This window comes from Pteronotus mesoamericanus, unplaced genomic scaffold (genome assembly GCF_021234165.1).
Source record: "Pteronotus mesoamericanus isolate MK-2021 breed Mesoamerican mustached bat unplaced genomic scaffold, CSHL_Meso_final scaffold_54, whole genome shotgun sequence".
Classification (NCBI taxonomy): Eukaryota; Metazoa; Chordata; class Mammalia; order Chiroptera; family Mormoopidae; genus Pteronotus; species Pteronotus mesoamericanus.
This window is the reverse complement of record NW_026555321.1, coordinates 29,545,618-29,569,092: the sequence shown is the minus strand read 5'-3', so window position 1 is coordinate 29,569,092 and position 23,475 is coordinate 29,545,618. Positions and strand designations below refer to the sequence as shown.

General features: G+C 41.5%; 1 protein-coding gene across 1 annotated transcript in view; it reads left to right on the top strand.

The window, feature by feature from the left end:
- IFT122 (intraflagellar transport 122) overlaps positions 1-23,475 on the top strand; it is a 76,152-nt gene that overhangs the window by 14,991 nt on the left and 37,686 nt on the right. The window contains exons 2-12 of the mRNA XM_054595683.1: positions 1,018-1,084; positions 2,410-2,494; positions 6,673-6,751; positions 8,436-8,512; positions 10,737-10,803; positions 11,785-11,931; positions 12,940-13,116; positions 15,064-15,139; positions 21,031-21,222; positions 21,379-21,517; positions 22,720-22,922. Coding sequence (XP_054451658.1) covers positions 1,018-1,084; positions 2,410-2,494; positions 6,673-6,751; positions 8,436-8,512; positions 10,737-10,803; positions 11,785-11,931; positions 12,940-13,116; positions 15,064-15,139; positions 21,031-21,222; positions 21,379-21,517; positions 22,720-22,922 — 1,309 coding nt within the window. The remainder of the gene's footprint in view (positions 1-1,017; positions 1,085-2,409; positions 2,495-6,672; positions 6,752-8,435; positions 8,513-10,736; positions 10,804-11,784; positions 11,932-12,939; positions 13,117-15,063; positions 15,140-21,030; positions 21,223-21,378; positions 21,518-22,719; positions 22,923-23,475) is intronic.

Sequence of the window (23,475 nt, the reverse complement as noted above, 5' to 3'; positions counted from 1 at the left end):
TCATTTAGGATTTTTATGGTTTTGAGTCTTTTAAGTCTTTAATCCATTTTGGTTCAGACAAGATCAGGCACCTTCAGGGTGCTATGACCTATACAGTCTTTAATCCATTTTGAATTTATTCTTGTGTATGGTGTAAGAAGTTGGTCTAGTGTCTGTCTTTCTTTCTTTTTTTTTTTTTTTTTTTTTGCATGTTATCTGTCCAATTTTCCCAACACTATTTATTAAATAGACTGTCTTTACCCCATGGTATGTTCTTGCCTTCTTTGTCAAATATTAATTGTGGGTTTATTTCTCCTATAGCCTTTATCACAGTATTATTCTGCATTTCATCTAAGAGGTCATTGATTATAAAATACCATTATTTTACATACCACTAAGAAAGCAAAAAGTGCTGCTAGTTAAACTGACACATTATCAATTATAAGACACATCCAAACCTCAGAGATGTTAAAATGTGAAAATGTATGCTTCAGAATTGATGACATATGGTAGTTCTTTGTGAATGTTTCTGAGTCACACCTTCCTGGATGATAATTTCTTTGAAGACAGGGAGGGAGTATGATTTATGCATCTTGTATCTCTTAGTGCCTAGTGCCTCAGAGACATTCAATAAATATTTGATTTATTGGAAATAGTTATGATATTTTAATAAAGGACCAATTTTTCAGAGACGTGTAGATTTACTAGCTCTCACACATTCTCTCAGGTTGTCTAGCCTTTATGGTATTATTAGAATTAGTGCCCTCAACTGTGAACCCTTTGAATCATATCTAATGTCTGGTTTCTGGACAAGTGGAAACTGGGACATGGAGCTGGCTGCCCAGTGGCTGTGATTGAATGGGCTGCCAAAGTGTGGTGGTTGAATGGAATTTGCAACCAAAGACAATTCTTAGCCATTATTTTTTCCCCTTATCCACAAGTAGTGTTTCATAATGGAAATAAAGTTTGCTTTCCTGGCCATTAACAGACCTCATCATTTTGGTTCCTAATTGTCCTTTTGTCTTGTCTCCTGTTTAGTATATATGACCTCGCTTTTAAGCCTGATGGAACCCAACTGATTTTGGCTGCAGGAAACAGATTACTGGTAGGATTTTGTCTGAGTTTCCTTTTTAAGTGCTTTTTTTCCTTTCCTTCTTGTAAGCACTCTGAAATTTGACCCCCCCTCCCTTTTTTTTGAGATAAAAAAGGCAAGGGCGGAAAAACCAGTCATTACTTTTTAATAGGGAAGGAAATGGGCTATTTAAAACAGGTAAGTAAACTGTCTATCAGATAGGAACCTGTGAACAATACCTCCTTTGGAGTCATTAATCTTTCCGTTTTTTACTTTGAGACACCCATGAAAGGTTGAAAACAATTAATCAAAATGCCTTTGAAACTGGGCTAGTGTCAGTTCACATTTTGTCCCCTTGAAAAATTCAAGCAACAGGATTGAAGGGGCTCTCTCAATGAGAAGCCAGATAGCCTGACCCCAACTTTTAGGCACTGGCCTATCTAAACAGCTCCATATGGATGTTGTGCTATTTTTCATATTTTCAAAGAGTATATGCTCCCTCTGGAACCTATCCAAGTGTATAAAAGTAATTTTCAGAGAACTCTTTATGTTTGACCTGAAAACCTTTGTATGATGTCTCCTTCCTTCTGCGTAAGTTGACTTCCTCTTGCTCTGTTGTCTCTAGATATGCAGACTGACTGATCTCCATTTTTTTATGGTAACTACATAATTTTAAAGTCATGGTGAATTGTTCTGCAGACTTCTTTTCCCCAGGATAAACAGTCCAAATCCTTTTAGTTATTTTTTTTCATAGTTTATTTTTTCCAACACTAATCATTTTTGGAGGTGTTTGCCTTGATTTCTCAGATGCATTTTTAAAATTTCTTCATATTTATAGGTGTTACACAGCTGTAAAATATCCTAAATTCACATTAGAGCTGAATTTTATGATACTGCCTTTGATTTGCAAACCCAGAGTACAGGTCTGTGACTTGCAAACTCTTGGTAGCAAATATGAAACTCCCTCTATAATGTTGCACTGAAATTTGATTGTGTTGTAGGTCACTCTTTCTATGTGCTGGATTTATTTGGGAGGGCCTAGCTTGATTGATAATATATCCAAATTCACATAAGAGTGAGTTAAGTTTGTGGAGAAGTTCCACAAAGTAAACTTTTCTTTATTGAGGATTAATGGTATGTTCCTGGTAATAAAATGTATAGAATCAGGACCTCTACTTCTTGGGTTTACCAACACTGTCACATTCTTCCTGTTTTCTTGGTACAGTTTTTACTTGATATACATTTAGAATATTGACAAATGTTTTGTTATAAAAACAAAAATAGCGACAGCAACCTGTAGGAATTCTAAATAATGAATGCCATGTGGATAATCTGTACTTTTATCCCCTTTTTGCCAGGTTTATGACACCTCCGATGGCACCTTACTTCAGCCCCTAAAGGGACACAAAGATACCGTGTACTGCGTGGCATATGCAAAGGATGGTAAGATGCTGCTCTGGGTTTACAGGCTCTGTAATGGCCTCATAACTTTTCATTTTCCTCCTTGGTCACTTTAGTTCTTTTTAGTAAGGAAAAGTACAACTTGCAGAAGACAGGTAAATTTCTTAGACTTCATTTTTTTATTTTATTTTATTTTTTAAATTGTTGTTCTATTACAGTTGTCCCAATATTTCCCTTGTTGCTCCCCCCTACCCTGCCTACTCCCCCCTCCCACAGTCAATCCCCACCCTGTTATCCATGCCCATGGGTCCTTTGTACATGTTCCTCTACTAGATCCTTCCCTGTCTTCCTCCTGTTATCTTCTTAGACATCATTTTAATTGTTCAACTCAACAGGAATTGATTGAGAGCCATTTATGTGCTGGGCACTGCTCTAGCTGCTTGAGATACTTCAGAGAACAAAACAGACAAAGGTCCCTGCCCTTATGGGGCTTATATCCATGGGAGAAGGGAAGGAAGAAGAGTGAGTATGAGGGATGATATACACTAAACATAGTAAATAAGTAAATTAAACAGTGTGTTGGAAGACGGTAAGTGTTAGAGAAGAAGAAAAAGTAGGTCAAAATAAGGGGATTGAGAGTATTGGGTTGAGCAGCGGATTTAGTATTAAATAGGGTAGTGAGGGTAGATTTACTGAGCCAGGAATAGGTGAGCAAAGACTTGCAGGTAGGGAGGCAGTGAGATTCTGACTGTAGGCATTTGGGGAAAAAGAATTCCTTTCAAAGGGAGGAGCCATTACAAAGGTCTCAGTTGGGAGTGCCTTGTAGGGGCTGAGGCAGCAGGAATTGGAGAAAGCAGTAGGAGGTGAGGGTAGAAAAGTAACAGGCGTGGGGTGGCCAGGTCGTGTTGGCTGTCGTAAGGACTTTGGCTTTGATTCTCAGTGAAAATAGGGAACCACTAAATAGTTCTGAGCAGAGGAGGGATCTGATCTGACTTGCATTTTAAAAGGATCCCTCTAGCTGTTGTGTTGTAAACAACGTTCAATGATAGAGGGTTGGGGCAGTGAGATGAATGAGGAAGCATCATCCAGGCAAGTTTTATAACACAGGTGATGGGGGCTCTGACCTCTGGGAGCAGAGGAAGTAGTGAGAAGTGGTCAGACTCCAGATACAGTTTGAAGGTGGAGCCAATAGGTCAGATGCAGGGTGTGAAGAAAGAGGTCGGGGGTGACTCAAGGGTTTTTGACCTGAGAGTCTGGAAGGATGGAGTTGCCCTCCACTGAGATGGGGAAGGCTGCAGATGAGAAACTTACAGTGAGAGATCAGGAGTTCAGTTTTGGATATGTTGAATCTGAGGAAATTTGGTGCTGTAAGAGAATGGGGTGGGGAGGGGGGATTGCCAGAACATTACATTAGAGAGTTGTCAAGTGGGCAAGAGGAGTTGGGACCTGGGACATAGATGGGGTAAGGTGGGAAGGTTAGAGGATGTCACTGCAGGTGCTGGCACATAGGGGCATGTGGTGGTAGGATTCTAGTGGAAATTCTCTTCCATTCTGTCAGCAAAATAAAAAGCAACATCAGCTAAGAGTGAGGATGGGAAAGGAGGTGTGAGAGAGTTGAGGAGAAAGGAAACAATGTAAAGTGGACCTGGGAGATAGGGTGAGATCCCTGGTGACATGAAGGGCCTATTTGAAGCTGATGATCATGAATTGAAAGCGAGATCAGTTGGCCTGATTGTCTGTTTCTCCAGCCTCTGAACTGCATAGATGCAGGGGTGGAGAAGGTGGAGAGTTGATTTAACTGAGTGGTGGATTTGCAAGCACCTCCAAAAATGAAGTAAGGGGGTAAGGGAGTGGAGGACGTATGCAAAGCAGTAATTATTTACTTTGGCCTTGAACTTGTCAACTGAGTAAGGAGAGGTTGAGGCGCACTGGAGAGGTGGTAGGTTCTGCTGGGGTTGAAGGATTGTTGGAATTGAGGTACCAGATGGTGTGAGAAAGAAGAGAGGTGGTGGTTAGAGAATGGGTGCAAGAAATTGATATCAAGAGTTAAAAATAGATCCATGCTCTCACAACATGGGATTAGCAGAGAGGACACAGTCTTTGGAATGAGATGGCTCCAAGTTCCAGGCCTAAACTCTTGGTGAGTTTGAGGTGGTTATTGAATCTCTCTGAGTCTCTATATTCTCATATGTCAAATGAATATAATATTGAAGATAACACATTCTATGACCACTGCTGAGAAGTCACAGAATTAGAGTATTACAGAGCTTTAATGAACCTTGGAGGTCATTCGGTCTTCAGACTTCTAACTTCTTTTGGATGACGGACCTCTCCGAGGATCCAATAAAAACTATAGACCCCTTTCTAGAAAAATGCACATACTTCATATATACGCACAATTTTGTGCGTACAGCTTTAGTCTGATCTAGCCCAATCTCTTCACTTTAGACCTACATAAAGACCTAGAGAAGTTAAGTGATTTGCTATGGTCATACAGCAAGTGTTAGTGGCAGACAGCACTAATTTCTTGGCTTGTAGTCAGGTGTGCTATGCCATGGTAGTCATGTTTTTTTATGTGTATGAGTTCAAGTTTAGAGTAATACTGTTGGCAGACCTGTGGGACCTCTGGAGTTTATAAGCCTCAGGGATCTTGGGCCTGCAATAACATTAAGGCCTTTGAGGACTTTAGAGTGTGACCTGCCATCAGTGGCACTTGTCAGCACTTTTCAGAGTCCTGTCACACACATTATCTCATTTGATCCTCCCAATAGACCTCTGAAGCAGGCTGAAAGGGATTCTCAGAATCTCTCACAGATGAGAAAACAGGCTTGGAGCAATTACAGGTAACAGGCAGAGCTGGGTCTGACCAGGTCTTTCAACTGCAGAGCCGTTGTTCTTTCTAGTTTATCATGCTGCCTCTTCATGACAGTTATATAGTGATTAAGAAGTCTTTTGATTCCTTTCAACTGGTCTTTTCCCCTTAGATCTGAAAATGGATATACCCTGAATGACGGTTTTGCTCTTTCAATCTGCTTGTTTCTGATTTCTCTCTTAAGTTTTAATAAGTATTTAATGAGTAACCATGATCCGAAGGTGGGTAAGAACTATTTTCTTTTTTATTGTTCAAGGAAAACAATACGAGACAATATGAAGGAATAATAGTAATAATAATAGCTAATTATTTTTAGTATTGATTCTAATCCAGGCACTTTCCTAAACCCTTTTATCTCATTTGCTCTTCACAACAACTGTGAAGTAAATACTGTTGTTGGATTTGTTTTTCAAATGAGGACATGAAACAAATATTCAGTGGCTTGGTCTGGGTCCTGCACCTGGTAAGTGACATCACTGGGAATTCCGACCCAGACTCTGAGCTTGTAGCTCACACTCTTCATCACCTGCTGCTTGCAAGGGTGGGAGAGAAGTGATAGAAATAATCTCACATGAAAGCAGCTTCTATTACTTAGTATTTGCCTCAATGGCGTACGGCTCACCCTAATATCTGTTATTTCAGCCACTGTGAAAGGTATCTGAGTTCACCCCCACAAAGAGCCTCTGAAGAAGGTATTATGATTATCCTTTTATGTTTCAGAAGATGAGGCTCAGAGAACAGTGACTTGCCCAAGGTCAGCTTCCAGTTGCCCTAAGAATAAAGTCTAAAATTTTTAACTAAAATTTTTAAGTAGGTGTACAAAATCTAGCCTGTGCTTACCCCTTAATCATCATCTTTCACTGGAGTAGGTGAAGTTTCCCTGTTGTTTGCGTCCATGATACCCTGCTCCACTTTAAGCACTACAAACATGTAAGAATGTAATTAGTAATTGTTATATGTGCCTCTCTCCAGTACATTCTTTTATAAAGTCCAAGTCGCGTGAAAATGAAAATCTCATCTGCCACTCTTGCTTAAAGCCTTTCTTTGGGATAAAGAGCAAGATCTCAACTGTGGTCTTGGAGCCCGTAGCGTTCCCTCCCCTATCCACCGCACCCCTTGCCCTTCGTGTTCCGTGCAGCTGCCTCTCAGCCCCTTACACTTCCCAGGATTTTCCTGCCTCAGGGTCTTTGTACATCTGTTGTATCCATGTGGATGGCTCTTTCTCCTCTCTTTGCACCTGGGTAAAGACACTTATTATATACCTTAAAGAACCAGTTTTCTAAGAAATACCCTGGGAAATGCTGGTTTAAACTAAATGTGAAAATTTTCTTTTTAAAAATACTTTTAGGTAAGCGCTTTGCTTCTGGATCAGCTGACAAAAGCGTTATTATCTGGACTTCAAAACTGGAAGGCATTCTGAAGTACACGTAAGTAACCATTTAGGTGTACAGCATTATTAGTTTGACTCTTAGTAAACAACTGTAGCAAAAGCACCTTAGAAAAGGTATAAGGAAAAACTTTTTTCTCTGCAGTTGAACTTGAAATTAAGTCGTGAGGATATATGGTGGTATAGGAAGTTTGGGTAATGAATAAGTGAATGAACATTTCTTGAGCACTAATAGCTTAGCCAGCACTGGGCTAAGTGTTTTCATATAACTAAGATTAGTGAATTGACATCACAGATTCTACCCTTCTCAACTTGTCCTCTTTCAATGACCTCACATCTCAGGGAATAGCCTCACATCCACCAAGTGACAACAGTTGGAAACTTGGAGTTGGTGTGCTCCAGGCTTCTCTCACTGCAGATGCTCTGCTCATAGCCTCTGTCCCCCTATCTAGTTTACCTTACTCACTGTAGCTGTCAGACTCAAATGCTGTTTCCTCTGTGAAGCCTTTCCTGCCCTTCTAGACCTGGTCAGGTTTCTTTGATGGTATTTCTCATAGTTGCAGTTTTACATTTATTCTGGTGATTGATTGATATCTCCCATCAGCCTTAAGTGCCAGGAGGCAGACACTGCATCTGTTTTTGCTTACCTTGTGTCCCTGATAACAGTGCCTGGCCTGTAGTAGATAGTCAACAAATGATTTTTTTTTTTAATTGTGGTAAAATACACATAACATAAAATTTACTCTCTTAACCATTTTTAAGTACACAGTGTAGTATTGTTAAGTATATTCATATCGTTGTGCAATCTCTAGAACCCTTTTCATTTTGCAAAACTAAAATGCCATACCCATCAAACAACAACTTGCGTTCCCCATCCCCCCCGCCCCTCAGCCCTTGGCATCCACCATCCTACTTTCTGTCTCTATGAATTTTTCTATTTTAGGGACTTCATATAAGTTGAATCATACAGTATTTGTCCTTTTGTGACTGGTTTATTTTATTTAGCCTAATATCCTAAAGGTTTATTCGTGTTATAACATGTATCAGAATTCTCTTCCTTTTTAATGCTGAATAATATTACAGTGTATATATATATAGGCCATGTTTTCTTTATCCATTTATTGGTTGTCAGTGGACACTTGGGTTGCTTCTACTTCTTGGTTATTTTTAATAATGCTGCTATGAACATGGGTGTACAAATCACCAAACAACTTTTGAATGAATGAATGAAGTTGTGAGTAAAGTGTTACCTGAAAGTGAAGGAATAAAACTGGGGCTGTGATGCTGTATGTAGTATAAGACTTGCTCACCTTTCAATATTGTCTAAGAATTTGCCACATTTCTAGATCTTAGCCTGTAGTATCTTCATTGCACCTCCGTCTTGTCTTGCTAGACCCCACAAAACAAGGAGAGTAATAGCCATTAATAAAGCACTTCCTTTGCAGCTGGCACTAGTCTAAGTGCTTTACATCATTATCTTACCAGCTTAGAAACCGGAGGTGTCCAGCACACTAGTCCTGTATGAGGTGGCATTTAGGCTAGCCCAGGCTGATTGGTGGGGAACATCTAAGAGATAAAAATGGGATGAGGGGCAATCCAGGGGAAGGAGAATTAATTCCTGTGCTTTTTTTGTTGGTTACTTGCATAAGAGCTTGTGGTATGCAGTTGGAGAGGCTGTGGTTTGTGGCTTGCTGCATAATAATATATAATTGTTTACTTCCCAGGCACAATGATTCTATCCAGTGTGTCTCCTATAATCCTGTGACCCACCAACTTGCATCTTGTTCCTCCAGTGACTTTGGTAGGTTCCCTATATCTCGTCCTGGAATAACTGCAAAACTGGGTGAAAAATGAAATTCATTCAGAATGTGGTGGTTTTGTTCTGAGAGAATTAATGATATTTCTCTTCCTGCAGTGTCTAGGGGCTTGGGGAGATGGAGAAACTACAGTTATTCTTTAAATTGTGTAGAAATTAAGAGAGTGAATGATGGCATTGAGTCCGGTAAGAAATCTGGGAAACAGCAAGAAAGGCCCCAGGGAAGAGACAGGTGGTAGGGCAGAGGGATAACTTGGTGTTGTCACCTCTGGGAAGCCTTCCCTGCCTCACCCTGGCAGGGACAGTTCAGTTGTTCCCCACCTCCATGTTCTCCATCCTCTGTGTATGTGTGAAATTCTTCATCACTTTAACTGCGCTTCTTGTGCAGGGTGTCACCATTACTACTGGTGTGGTGGCTGTAGCTGTCCTCCCCGAGGGGCTGGGTGCCCTGAGGCATTCACCTGGGCCCCACACACAGCACTGACACAGACCTGGCACCGAGGAGAGGTCGGTGTAATGTCCATCCAGGCAGGGAGGGAGAGTGAGCATAGGCTTGTAGGTTATCTGTCTCAAGGTCACTTCTGGCTTTTAGCTCATCAGTTTTGTTTTCCTTTCTAAGAGATAGTGGATACAACAGAACAGCCATTAGGGAGGAGTCAAAGATCTAATCCCTGTCAGTGTTTCACTTTCCTTATCTAGATGAACATGTTCCCACCATTCTATCTCACTGATAGAATTCTGAGGTTCAAAAGAGAGAATGTCTAAATAAAAAGGGAAAAAGACTGTCATTCATTACTAAAATATAGTCTTTTCTCCATGCGAGGCACTGGTCTGTGTGCTTAGTTTTGGGATTAAAAAGACAAAATGGAATCCCTGCCATCAAAGAACTTGTGGTCAGGGGTAGGAGGGGAGGTAGAATTTGTAAAAATGTAGTAGTAATAATAATACTAGTCAAATGTTTGAGATGGGCTTGTTAGGCACTGTGCTGAGGGTTAAAAGTGAATTTCTGTTTGAGCTCTATGACAGCCCCCGAGGTCAGGTTATTTTCATTCTCACTCCACTGATGAAAAAACAGTTGGGGCTTAGAACAAGCAGTTCACCGTAGGTCACACAGCTGGTAAGTGCTGGAACCAGGGCTTGGACTTGGGCCATGTGATTACATGTCAAACCTGCTCTGATAAACACTGCAGAGGCAGGCCCAGGAGGGTGGGGTTTCTTCCAGCTAGAGGGTCTGGGCAGGCTCAGTGGAGCACAGATAATATGCGCACAGGTGGAAATGTTTGGGGGAAGTATTCTAGACCAGGGAAAGGGGAAAAAATAATATGTTTAATGTTGCACCTTGCTATATAAATATATTTTGGTACTATATTTACTTTCTTGGTTATGCTTTATGGCTCAGGCAAAGGGTAGAATTTGCTTATTTTGCCCAAACATACACCTGTTGTCGGGCCCTGAGCCAGAGCACCTGGGGACAGGAAGGAGCAAGCTGACGGTGACCAGGGTGCCACGGACAAGGCACCGCTTGTATAGGGTCCTCTGCTATGGATGAGGCCTGGGAGAGGAAATTGGATTCTCAGAAAACATCATCAATTACTTTGATTGCTGCGTTGTACTTTGGTTGCAATATAATATTTACTTACACTGACGTTGCCATTTCTTTAAGTAAAACACCTGCAAAGTTGGCTAGAAATTCACCAATCTATCTTCCTTTTTTTCCTTTTTATTTTAAAATAATTATAGATTCACAATAAGTTGCAAGGATAATAGAGAAGTCCTGTGTACTATTCTTCCAGTTTCTCCCATGCATATAGCTTATGTAATTATTGTATAATATCAAAACCAGGAAGCTGGGTCTGGTGCAATCTGTGTATATAGTTTTGTCATTTCATCACCTATGTAGATTAGCATCACCACAAAGGTACTCTTTATCATCATGTATCCCCTCTCCCTCACTTCCTATTATTCCTATCATCTGGTACGTGGTAATTACTAATCTGTTCTCCATTTCCATAGAATTTTGTCATTTCAAGAATTTATAAAATGGAATCATGTAGTATGTGACCTTTTGAGATTGGCTTTTGGCTTTTTTCACTCAGCCATAAAGCCCTGAAGATTCTAAATAATGTGTGTATCAATCATCTGTTCCTTTTTTATTGCTGAGCAATATTCCAATCAAGCTATCTTATTTTTATATTAATTTGCATTGAAGGCTTGTGGTCTCCTGAACAGAAGTCTGTCTCCAAGCACAAATCCAGCAGCAAGATCACCTGTTGTAGGTAAGTTAAGGACAGTTCTGAAGGTAGGCTTTATGTTTCCTTGTCTTCCAAATCTCAAAATCCAGTGAATTCACATAATAGAGAAAGTCTGTGTTAACTAGGTCGTTTGTGCCTCTGTATTTCCTCTTTTCTTCTTTTCTTGTCTCCACGGTAGGAAGGACTTGTGCCTGCCTTTGATCATCAGCAAAAGAAAACTGTAAATTGTTTTCATGCAGTTGTCTAGCTACGAACCTCCTCAGCCTGCAGCTGTCCTCAGTGGAGACTCTGTGGAGATGCAAGTTTGTCCTTTCTAGGCAGCATGTGCACTAGAGAAAGCACAGGCTTTGATGCTAGACCGGGATTCAAATACAGATGGATCACTGACAGGCTCTCTGACCTTAGGAAAGCTACAAAAAATCTCTCTGAGTTGGATTCTTAGGTTTCTCATCTGACAATACTGGATAAAAATACTGATTTCATAGGGCTTTTGTGAAATACACACAAACAAATGAATCTAAAAGCATGCAGCACAGTGCCTGGTATACAGAAGACACTGTAAATGGTAGCTATTCTCACTGTTCACCTTCTGAGTGTAGCCTTTCTTTCATTCAACATCTGTTAAGCACCTGTTCCTAGAGACTGGGAATATACCAAGATACAGAATTTGTTTTTAATGAGCCCTTGAAGTGGGAGGGTGTTGAAATAGTGAGTGGGGAATGGAGGCTGACCCAGCGATGCAGCTCAAGCTAAGGGCTGGTGTGGAGGTCTCTGCAGAGATCCGTGAGAGCTCAGGAAAAGGTACTACTCCCTTCACATCTGTCTGCTGATCACAGAAATAAATGGGATGTTAAGTCTGGTCCTCTAATTTTTACCTCATGACCAGGATGAGCCTAGTAGTTGCTGCATCATCAGACTCTTTCCACCAAGGCACCATCCTCAGTGGTTTTAATTTCTGTGTGTTCCTTTCCCTTTCTCTGTGCTCTTTGCTGGTTGTGTCAACAGCTGGACAAATGATGGTCAGTACCTGGCTCTGGGGATGTTCAATGGAATAATCAGCATACGGAACAAAAACGGCGAGGAAAAAGTGAAGATTGAGCGGCCAGGGGGCTCCCTCTCCCCGATATGGTCCATCTGCTGGAACCCTTCAAGGTGCTCTTACAGCCATCCTCCTTCTAGGGCAGACACTGTTTTGAAGAAGGCCTTGCTTAGCATGCTGAGTTTTTTCTTTCTCTACAAGTTCTCCATGCATTCAAAGGCTTCTCACCCCATTGACTGATCTGTTTTGGAAACCTGCTCTATTTGATTGGAATTTTTTAAGAGCCCATCTTGTGTTTTGGAATGAATCCCAGAGATTTAGCTAAGCAGATGAGCTATCTAGGCCGGCTCAAAATATGTATGTATGCGCATGAACACATGTGACACAGAAGGGCCATTTTCTTATGAATTAATAGTTCACCTCTTTGCTGTGGCTTTATTTTGGGTCTTTTTCCTTTTTTAGTTCTCTCCTCCAACTTGGGCAGAAAATGTGCCCACTCTATAATAAATAGCTTTTTCATGAGTCTTTTTTGTTGCCCTTGCCAAAAAAGTCTATATTAGGTTTACAAGTATCCCCAAGTCCCACAAACAATTGCCATTTACCTCCTCAAACCTTACGCATACTTTCCTTTCTCTGCCGATGTGACTTTGAGGGACTAATATATTTATATGCCCTTTGTATAGGCCTATAATATTAAACCATCAATATCTCCCACAGAGTCCTCTGAATGTAAATTAAAGGACTTAATTGTTTACCAGCCCAAAGTCACTTTACAGACGGTGCCTACTTGATTTAGAAGGTTGTTTAATTCCACTACCTTTTCTACACCAGATTATGCTTTTTCCTGAATAATTCTGTCCAGCCCAGAGCTGTACCATGCATGTCTAAATGCCTTCAAAGGCCATTAGCCTACCCCAGAGTTCCTGCTGTTTGATTTTGTGGCCACATATGACTTTGTGGCTTCAGGGTACCATTTTTAATTCATGAGAAGCAGGATGCCCAGTTTACCTTTTTGCTCTCCTCTTCCGGCAGGGTTCAGGGGCTTCTTGACAGGTTTTGAAATTATGGCTTTAGTGTAGTTCTAGGCATTGTGATTGTGAACAACCACTTACTGTCTACAGCCGATGGGAGAGTTTCTGGATGAACAGAGAGAACGAGGATGCCGAGGAAGTCATTGTCAACAGATATTTTCAGGAACTCCCTGCCACTCTGAAGTCAGCAGTGTACGGTAGTCAGGGTAGTGAGGCAGAGGAGGAAGAGCCAGAGGAAGAGGACGACAGTCTCAGGGACGACAACTTGTGAGTGTGTCCCAAGGAGCAAGAACCCTCCTTGCAAGGGTCCAGGTCCCACTGTGCTAAGCTCCTTTCTAAGAGGGTTCAAGGTCATTGTTGGTAAAACATTCCTCCAATGAAGGGGAAACACTCCCTTTAAAAATTGTATGTGGGTTATAAAATTATCCTTTAAGAAACTTCAGAAAATACTGAAAAGTCTAGGACAAAGTTCAACTCTTTTGTAAAACCCCATTCTTGAGGAAACCACTGTTAGCATTCTATTGTATTTTCCCTCAGTCTTTTAGTGTGTTCATATAATTAACTAAATCATATTCTATGTTTTTTTTTCCCACTTAACAGCATAGTGACACTTCTAGTATCATTGGAAGTCCTTTGCAAAACATGATTTTGAATGCCTGCATAATATGCTCCTGTGTGGATGTACCATAATTCATTAACACTTCCTCTATTACTAGACACATTTTTTAGCCTGTTCCTACACTGTATCTTACCTTGAATTTTTTGGGATACATATCAGAGAAGAAATCCTCAATTTTTTGGGATACATATCAGAGGGAAGCCCTCAACCCACAGTCCTTACCCCCCTCCATGTCTTGGCTGTCCAGGCAGCCTTATGTCTAAAGCAGGAAAGCTGGGACAGCCAGGATGTTCTGATTGACTAAAAGTTATATGGCTTGGAACTGTGTTCTGTGGTACCTGGGGTTCTTTGGAAGAAGGAGGTGGGAGATGGGGGATAAGAAAGGAGGAAAGGATGGGCATCAGGCCCCCATCTGTGCTTCAAACAGAGTAGCGCCTGCTATTGCTTGACATTAGTTTTGTTTTTGTAGAGACCCACTGCCAAGGGGAAAAATGGAAAAAGGAGGTTGAAAACCACCAATCCAGTTCATGGGCCCGAACCCAGCTCAGAGGCATATATGGCGTACCCAAGTGGGCTCACTGCAGCTTAGGCTCCCAGACTGTGTTTGGAGTTCAGTGCTAATCACACACACAAAGTTTACCTGCAGGTCCCTTCCTATTAAAATCGTCCTTGGTCTTTGTCTTATTTTCATTTAGTTGTGAATTAGTGCCTGTGGTATTTGCCACTTTGCCATTCTTGGCTGGGTTTTGTAGATAAGACTGCACCATTCCTGGCCTGCATATCTAATGGTGCTGCCAGATGACCACAGGCCTTGGGCTCAGAAAAGCTGGACTTAATAAACAAAGAGGAGGCAACATTAGATGGCTTAAGACTGGGCCTCAAGGGCAAGGAACATCTCTTTCTTAAACTAGATTCCCAAGTAGCTTGATCCCCCAGCGTTAGCTGAGGAGGTTTCTCCTGCGTGCTGGTCCTACAGCCCTGGTCCCAAGGCACTGATCCTGATTGGGACTCAGTTTCAAAGACAGTTCTTGATCTTCAGAGAGCTCATTCCTCTTTTTTATTAGATCCAGTCAGAAACCATTTCACCCCAGCTGTGAGAGAACCTAGGATAGGTATTAATTTTCCCTTTTAAGAAGAACAAACAAGGTTTCCTCTGTCCATTAAAAATGTCAGATAATTCATGCCTCCCCATTGCAAAAGATGTTTCTCTGCCATCTCCCTATATTTTATAGTACATAAGAATAAAGCACTCTTGAGTCTGTACTCTTTCCCTTTCTTAGCATTGCTCCACAGGAAGCTTTGAAATGAGGGGTTTAGCTTCTTCACTGTAGCAGTGTCCTGGCTCCACAAGCTCATGGCAGGGTATTCAGAGAAATAGCAGACCCCAGGAGGGCTGAAATGAGCCTCACCTCATCCTGTTGGACTGACTGATGGGTTGGCCCATGTTACAACTTTTGGCCCCAGTAAGTGCTGTACAACATTTGGCAATCTGACAGGCGGGCCAGGGCTTTTTTTTTTCCTGTTGTTAAACAGTTCGGGCTAACTCATCAGCAGACCATGGCCCCACATAACCTCTTTTGTCTTCTGTTAATTAGAGAGGAACATAATGACATCCTGGCTGTAGCTGATTGGGGGCAGAAACTTTCCTTCTACCAACTGAGTGGAAAACAGGTATGTAGTTCTGTACAAACGCAGTTTGAGAGATACGGTCATGACCATTCCTGTTACATTTTTTCACATTCTGAAATTGTATTCTTAGTAATTATAAATTATTGTTGTTTGCTTCTGTTTATTGAGCATTTGCTGTGATACCAGGCACTGTGCTCTGTGCTCTGCATACTTTATCTAATTTAATTCTAATAAAACCCTGTGAAGTAGATACTTTGATGATAAACTTGTTAGAAATGAGTAGATAAGACTCAGAGCAATGATATAAATATTATGCCTGAGGTTCCACTAGTAAACGGAGGCACCTGGGATTGAAACCCAGACTGGTCTGATTATAAAGGCTTGATCTTAGTCATGACCCTACCTTCCTATATTTGCTTTATTCATCTTACCCACATTTATAAGCACTCGGTTAGTCCAGCCCTTCACATGTGTTAGGAGCTGCTGACATCAAGCTATGTCTGTTAATGCCTCTGCTCTGCCAGAGTTCACAGGCTGGTGGGGACATACTCCATAGCCAACAGTTCCAGTGCAGCGTGATACATGGCATGACAGAGAGCTGTAGATAGATAGCTATAGGGACACGAAAGAGGATGACATCGTGCTTGATGAAGATGGGAGATTTTGTAGAGGTGATTTTTTTTCTTAATAAAGATTTTATTTATTTTTAGAGAGTAGAAGGGAGGGAGAAAGGCTGGGAAAGAAACATCAATGTGTGGTTGCCTCTCACACGTTCCCACCAGGGACCCGGCCCACACCTAGGCATGTGCCTTGACTGGAAATCAAACTGGTGATTCTTAGGTTTGTAGGCTGGCACTCAAGCCACTGAGCTACACCAGCCAGGGCTTGCAGAGGTGACTTTGAGCAGGATAAGCAGGAGTTTGCTAGATAGAGGACATTGTTTCAGGCAGAGGAAATAGCATTTGCAAAGGAAGGGAGGAATGAAAATACAGGGTCCAGCAGAAGTAAAGCCTGCTTGAGTGTGGTTGGTAGGGTACTATGGGTGCAATAATTTGTAGTTTTAATTTGAACATTTCACCTAAAGTGTCATATGGTATACCATTGTTAGTGCATGTGATATTATGTTACAGAATTACATGTTTATGATTTTGTAATAAAAAAGGGCATTATTTGTGCTGGATCCTGTATGTGGCGACTCAGAACAGTGACTGGATCTCAAGGTTTGTGGAGAGAAGATGGCACTAGAAAGGAAGATGGGGTGACTTCTGGCCAAGATGGAGGCATAGGTAGATACACTTTGCCTCCTCTCACAACTAAAAGAAGGACAACAACAAATTTAAAAACAAAAAATAACCAGAACTGCCAGAAAATCGAACTGTATGGAAGTCCAACAACCAAGGAGTTGAAGAAGAAATATTCATTCAGACTGGTAGGAGGTGGGAAAAATGGGGTGGATAGGACACCTGGCAAAACTGCAGCTGGAGGACCAGGCTGGTGAGGCGGCAGCTGACAGACCAGGCGATCCCACATTTGCATGCAGAAAAGCCAGAGGAACAGCTGGGAAGCAAGACAGACCACGTAATCCAGGATTCCAGTGCAGGAAAAGAAAGCCTCAAAACCTCTGGAGGTAAAAACCTGTGGGGGTTGCAGAGACAGGAGAAACTCCCAGCCTGACAGGAAAGTCCATTGGAAAGACCCATGGGGTCCTAGAACATACACAAATCCACCCACCTGGGAATCAGCACCCAAAAGGCCCAATTTGCTTGTGGGCGGCGGGGGACGTGACTGAAAGCCAGCTGAGGGCCGAGCTAGCATCATTGTTCCTTCTGGGACCCCTCTGCCACATACAGTGTCAAAACGCAGCAACCTGGATTACCCCGCCCTGGAAAATACCTAAGGCTCTACCCCTCCCAACATAGCAGGCACACTAGACAAAGAAATGTGGCCCAAATGAAAGAACAGCTCAAAGCTCCAAAATCAGAACTAAGCAGTGAACAGATAGCCAACCTAGCAGATGCACAGTTAAAAACACCGGTAATCTGGATGCTCACTGCATTCGTTGAATATAGTCACATTACAGAGGAAAAAGTGAAGGCTACACAAAGTGAAATAAAAATATACAGGGAACCAACAGTAAAAGGAAGGAAACTGGGACTCAGATCGATGATTTGGAGCAGAAGGAAGAGAGAAGCATTCAACCAGAACAGAATGAAGAAACAAGAATTCAAAAAAAATGAGGAGAGGCTTAGCAACCTCTGGGACAACTTTGAACGATCCAATTCCGAATCATAGGGGTGCCAGAAGGAGAAGAAGAGCAAGAAATCGAAAACTTATTCGACAAAATAATGAAGGAGAAGTTCCCAAATCTGGCCAAGGAAATAGACTTCAGGAGACCCAGAAAGCTCAGAGAGTTCCACAGAAGTTGGACCCAAGGAAGCACTCACCAAGGCACATCATAATTAAGTTACCCAAGAGTAAAGGTAAGAGAGAATCTTAAAAGCAGCAAGAGAAAAGGAGACAGTTGCCTACAAAGGAGTTCCCATAAGACTGTCAGCTGATTTCTGCAAAGAAACCTCACAGGCAAGAAGGGGCTGGCAAGAAGTTTTCAAAGTCATGAAAGGAAGGACCTACATCCAAGATTACTCTCTCCAGCAAAGCTATCATTTAGAATGGAAGGGCAGATAAAGTGCTGCCCGGAGAACGTCAAGTTAAAGGAGTTCATCATCACCAAGCCCTTATTATAGGAAATGTTAAAGGGACTTATCTAAGAGAAAGAAGATCAAAAACTATGAACAGTAAAACAGAGGGGTGGGGGGGAGGCAGAATGGGGGAAAAGGTACAGGGAATACGCATCATAAATAGGAGGTACAGAATAGGCAGGGGGAGGTTAGGAATAGTATAGGGAATGGAGAAGCCAAAGAACTTATATGTACAACCCCATGGACACGAACTAAGTAAGGAGGGGGTGGAATGCTGGGGTGTGGGGCGGTACAGGGTGGAAGGGAATAAAGGGGAGAAAAAACATGGGACAACTCTAATAGCATAATCAATAACATATTTATTTAAAAAACAAAAAAGAAGGAAGATGGGGATAATATTTTAGTGTGACTTAGGAGTTTGAACATCATATACATGTAAGTATCCAGGAGCCGTAGATTTAGGTAGGGAGTGGCTTGGTCAGATTCCTGTTTCCAAAGAATTACTTATTTCTGTGGAAGGTGGATTAAAATAGAGCCTAGTGATAGGGAACCTGTTAGTAGACTGGAGAGACTGAGTATTAGAATGAAGGTAGTGTGATGGCTTACTACCCCAGCCAAGGAAATGAGAAATGCAGCCATTTTAATGGAGGCTTTTGTTCAACAGCATCCTTAGTCCTCCAAACACATCATGCTAGAAGTGGGAGTTTTAGTATGTGTAGCTTAGCTTTGGAACTATTTCCTCTGCCTCATCATACCATTTGTCATTTCTTTTATAGTCAAATAAAGATAAAGTTTGTGAATAATAAAGAATTTTCTGTTTCCTCTGGCTGTTTTCTTAGAACCTTATTTTAATTATCTGCCATCTAGTTTCCCTGGCCCTCTTTATTCATCCACTAAATATATGTCCACCCTCACTTAGCAAGTATTTATTGGTACATCTACTGTGTACCAGGCACTGAGTGTGGATATTAAAATTTCCCTGGAACAAATAACCACACTACACTAGGAGGGAATGGGGTTTTGTTGCTATAGTGACAACAAAAAAGAGCTCAACATGGTAGTTGGGGCCATGGAAAATATCTTGCGTGTATGCAGCCCCACAGTTCACGTTGTGGCCCATAGTTTATGACTGATAATCAACCTCAGTTTGCTGAGAAGGTAACCCCCAGCTTTTTTTGGACAGGAAAACTGTTTCCTTAGTGTGTAAGCATGTTTTAACTCTGGGAAGACTTAGAATTAAATATGGGATATGAAGAAAATCAAACCAGTGCTTTTGTGGTAGGCTTAGGCATTTGTGTATTTTTGGTGTTTTAAGTATTTGTGATAGTTAAAGAGATCTGGCTTAATAATAACTAGCATTTATTGAGTTTCAGGCATTATATAAATTCTTGACAAGGATAATTCTTTTATTCCTTCCTTATAACAACTTTTGTGGGGTAGATATTATTATCAGCACTTTACATGTAAGAAAATTGAGGCATAGAGAGGTTCAGTAACTGCCCAAAGCCACAAAGTTTAATTAGTGGCCAAGCCTGGTTTGGAACCCAGGCAGGCTGGAGGTAGAATCCATAGTAAAATATTTATCAGGTTTGTCTGTGATGATCATATAAACCTGTAACTACAGAGCAGTGAGAGAAGTGCTATGGGATAGGGGAGCGCAGGGGTCATAGGAATACAGGGGAGGTGGGTCTAAATCAGGCGTTGGTTGGGGCAGGGTGATTAGGATATGTTTCCTGAAGGCGATGACAACTGGCAGGGAAGGAAAGGAAAGGGAACTCCTGGCTGGGGTTGGGTGGTGTTGGAGAAGAGAACTTGTGAGGACGTGGCAGCCTAGAAGAACGTGATTTACTTGAGAAACTATAAGAAGTTCATTTTGATGGAGAGAAGGATCTAGGGATCTGAGCTCAGGAGCTTGACTTTTATTGTAAAAGCTGAGGGTATATCATCAAAAGTGAAAAGATAACTTACAGAACGGTAGAAAATTTTTACAAATCATATACCTGAGAAGGGACTTGTATCTAGAATATATAAAGAACTCCCACAACTCAGTAATAAAAAGACAACCCAATTGAAAAATGGAAAAAGAATACGAATGGACTCAATAGCATTTCTCCAGACAAAATGTATCTAGCCAATTTGCATATGAAAAGATCTTCAACAGCATTAGCTAAAAGGGAAATGCAAATTAAAATCACAATGAGATACCATTTCACCCACTAGGATGGAGAAATTGGGATCCTTAAACAGTACTGGTAAGAATATAAAATGGTATCTTTGAAAAAGTGGCAGTTCCTCAGAAGGTTAAACATAATAAAGTTAGTATATGACCCAGCAATTCCACTCTTGGTATATATATCCAACAGAGAGTAAAACATATGTCCACACAAAAACGTATATACAAATGTTCCTAGAAGCATTATTCATAATAATCAAAAAGTAGTAATGGCCTTCAACTGATGATTATATAAATAAAATGTAATGTATTCATGTAATGGAATATTACCCACCAATGAAAAGGAATGAAGTACTGATATATGCTACAACACAAATGAGCCAGTCACAAAAAGCCAAACGTTGTACAATTTCATGTATATGAAATGTCTGACATAGGCAAATATATAGACACAGAAAGTATATTAGTGGTTGCCAGGGAATGGAAAGGGGTGGGGGATTGTGATTGACTAACAGATACAGGCTTTCTTTCTGGGGTAATGGAAATGTCCCAGAATTAGTGATGATGGTTGCACAACTCTAAATAGATTTAAAGCCAATGAATTGTACACTTTAAATGAGCAAATTGTATGGTATGTGAATTATATCCCAATAAAGTTGTTATTAAGAGAGGCAGCAACAACAAAAAACAAAGAAGCTGAGGGGAATCATTGAAGCTTAGCCAGCACTATGTGTGGAGGAGGGCCTATGGGAGAAAGACTGTCCCCAGGTTTGGACTGGCTGAGCAGCTGAGACACACACTCCTGGATGATCAGGTGGGACTCAGGGAGGCAGTGCTGGCCCTGCCAGCCAAGGATTTGGCTGTGTGGAGGGGAGGAATAGGATGCTCCAGAGGAAGCTGGCCTGTGTTCACTCTGGAGTCACAGGAAATAAGGCTGACCAGCTCTCCTCTGTCTTCCCAACCACCAATTAAAGTTGATAAGAAAAGCCCTTAATTGTTTTGCAATTATTATGGATTCAGAAGTTTTTCCTTTGGTGTGTGTGTGTGTTCTTTTTCCTCAGATTGGGAAGGATCGGTCACTGAACTTTGACCCTTGCTGTATCAGCTACTTTACTAAAGGGGAATACATTTTGCTTGGGGGGTCAGACAAGCAAGTATCCCTTTTCACCAAGGACGGAGTGCGGCTTGGGACTGTTGGGGAGCAGAACTCCTGGGTGTGGACGTGTAAAGTGAAACCCGATTCCAATTATGTGGTAAGAACAGGACATTCCTTTTGTTGGGCCATTGCCTGAGTAGGTGCTGACCATCAGGCTGTTTAGCCAGTCAGATCATTGATGTTTGTCCTGACAAATGGGAGGGTAGACCCTTTTTCTACAGAGAGCTGGGTATTGACAACTCTTTCCCTGCAGGTGGTAGGCTGCCAGGATGGCACCATTTCCTTCTATCAGCTTATTTTCAGCACTGTCCATGGGCTCTACAAGGATCGGTATGCGTACAGGGATAGCATGACCGATGTCGTCGTGCAGCACCTCATCACTGAGCAGAAAGGTAAGAGGCCCCTCTGCCCTTCAGGCACTGGGAAGGGGGGTTGATTGAGAGGGTTGCTCACAGGGCAGGTGAAATGGTAGGAAATATTTCTCCTTGGACTTTTGGAAACATGTTGGACCACTGGTTCTTGCTTTTTTTGTGTGAGGAGGAGCGATGAGAGGAGGATGTAGATGTCTTTGAGAATCTATTGAAACCAAGGAACCCTTTATCAAAAAAAAACCAAAACAGACTCACAAAATTTTATAGATAATTCCAGGGGAACATGGACTCTCTAACTGAAAGAGGATAAGGTATAACAAGTCAGAGCCAGGGCGGCTGACCTGCTTGGGTCTTTGTGGACCTGTGTCCTGTCTGGTCAGAGGCACTTGTCCTTCAGCTCCATCTCCACTTGCCTCCTGGCAGGTCCTTGCCCCAGAGATAAGCAGTGGCTGCTGGCCACCACAGGCTCAGTCATATCCTAGGGTTCCAGGCCCAGTCAGTCAGTCCAAACTCAGGCTTCTCTTCTGTCCCCCCAAGTGGCTGGGCTGGTTAAATAAGCTAAGAATCCACTCGTTTCAAGTGTATTTATATCCAGATGTCCTGGCCACAGCACACTGCTGGATACCTATGCATAGGAATTCTGGTTGGGAGTTGTCTTGCAGATTGAGATGACATCATTTGGTCTCCATCTGGGAACACCTCTGTTTGAAGAGTCTGTCTATATAATGAGGGTGTAGCCACTTGGGAAGCTCCACAGCATTTCTTGAGACATTTTCTCCACCTGGTCCATAGTGAGTGTGAGAGCCTAGTGTGTACCAGAAACTACACATAGTTACCTGTTGTCAAGGATGGTGTTTGGGGAGCAGACAGAAGTATGGGCAGTCATTCAGGCGGGCTCCTGATCATCAGGGGCCATTAGTGCCATGCAGAGTTTAGATTTATGTTCAGCAAGTGATAGTAGCACTAAGAATATCATTTTCCGTACTCAGTTGTAAGCTTTGGACCACAAAGGTCCACAAAGGTTATATATGACTTTGGATCCCAGTGTTTAGCAGAGCTGATTGTACATATTAGACACTCAGTAAAGATTTTTTTTTTTTTTTTGATGGGAGAGTCCCCTTTAATTGCCAGTAGCATTAAGTAAATGATAGCTTTTAATTTCTCTGCCTTCTATCTTACTTAACAACCTCTTGCTAGAACTGGATTTTTTTTTCCTTTGACAGTTCGGATTAAATGCAAAGAGCTTGTCAAGAAAATTGCCATCTACAAAAATCGATTAGCTATCCAACTGCCAGAGAAAATCCTCATCTATGAATTGTATTCAGATGATTCATCAGACATGCATTACCGGGTGAAGGAAAAGATTGTCAAGAAGTTTGAATGCAACCTCCTGGTTGTGTGCGCTAATCACATCATTCTCTGCCAGGTAAGCAGCAGCAAGTCATACTGAATTTGCTTCATGCTTCCTTCAAGGATAGGGTACCCACCTCAGAGTTTTTGGTCATTAGGATTTGGTTACTGCTTTTATTTTATTGACATCTATATGAGGTAGACTCTACTGGAAAGTCATGGGTCATAAACTGGAGAATACTTTCTTTTTGTATTGCAAAGTACGTTGTTAGACTATGTATGTTTTAATGACTTAAAGCCTAAATTGATACCTTTCAAGATGAAGATTAATTTTTTTGATAAACATGTACACATAAAAATGTATGTTATTCTTCAGTTAAACAACAAAAAATGTATTTTAATTCAAAATTGTAAAGGAAGTTTTTACTCCCTGATAGATTTTTTCCACAGAAAAAAATTTTCAACTTAGAGCTTCCTAGAAAATGTCTAGGTCAATGCAAAGAGAAGTTTGGAAAGACTTCAAGAGAAGGCCAACCTAGCATCCTTCTAGCATCCTGGAAGTAAAAGTGGATTTTTTTTTTCATGAAACAAGGCCTGTTGGAAGTGATAAAAGGGAAGAAATCCTTTAG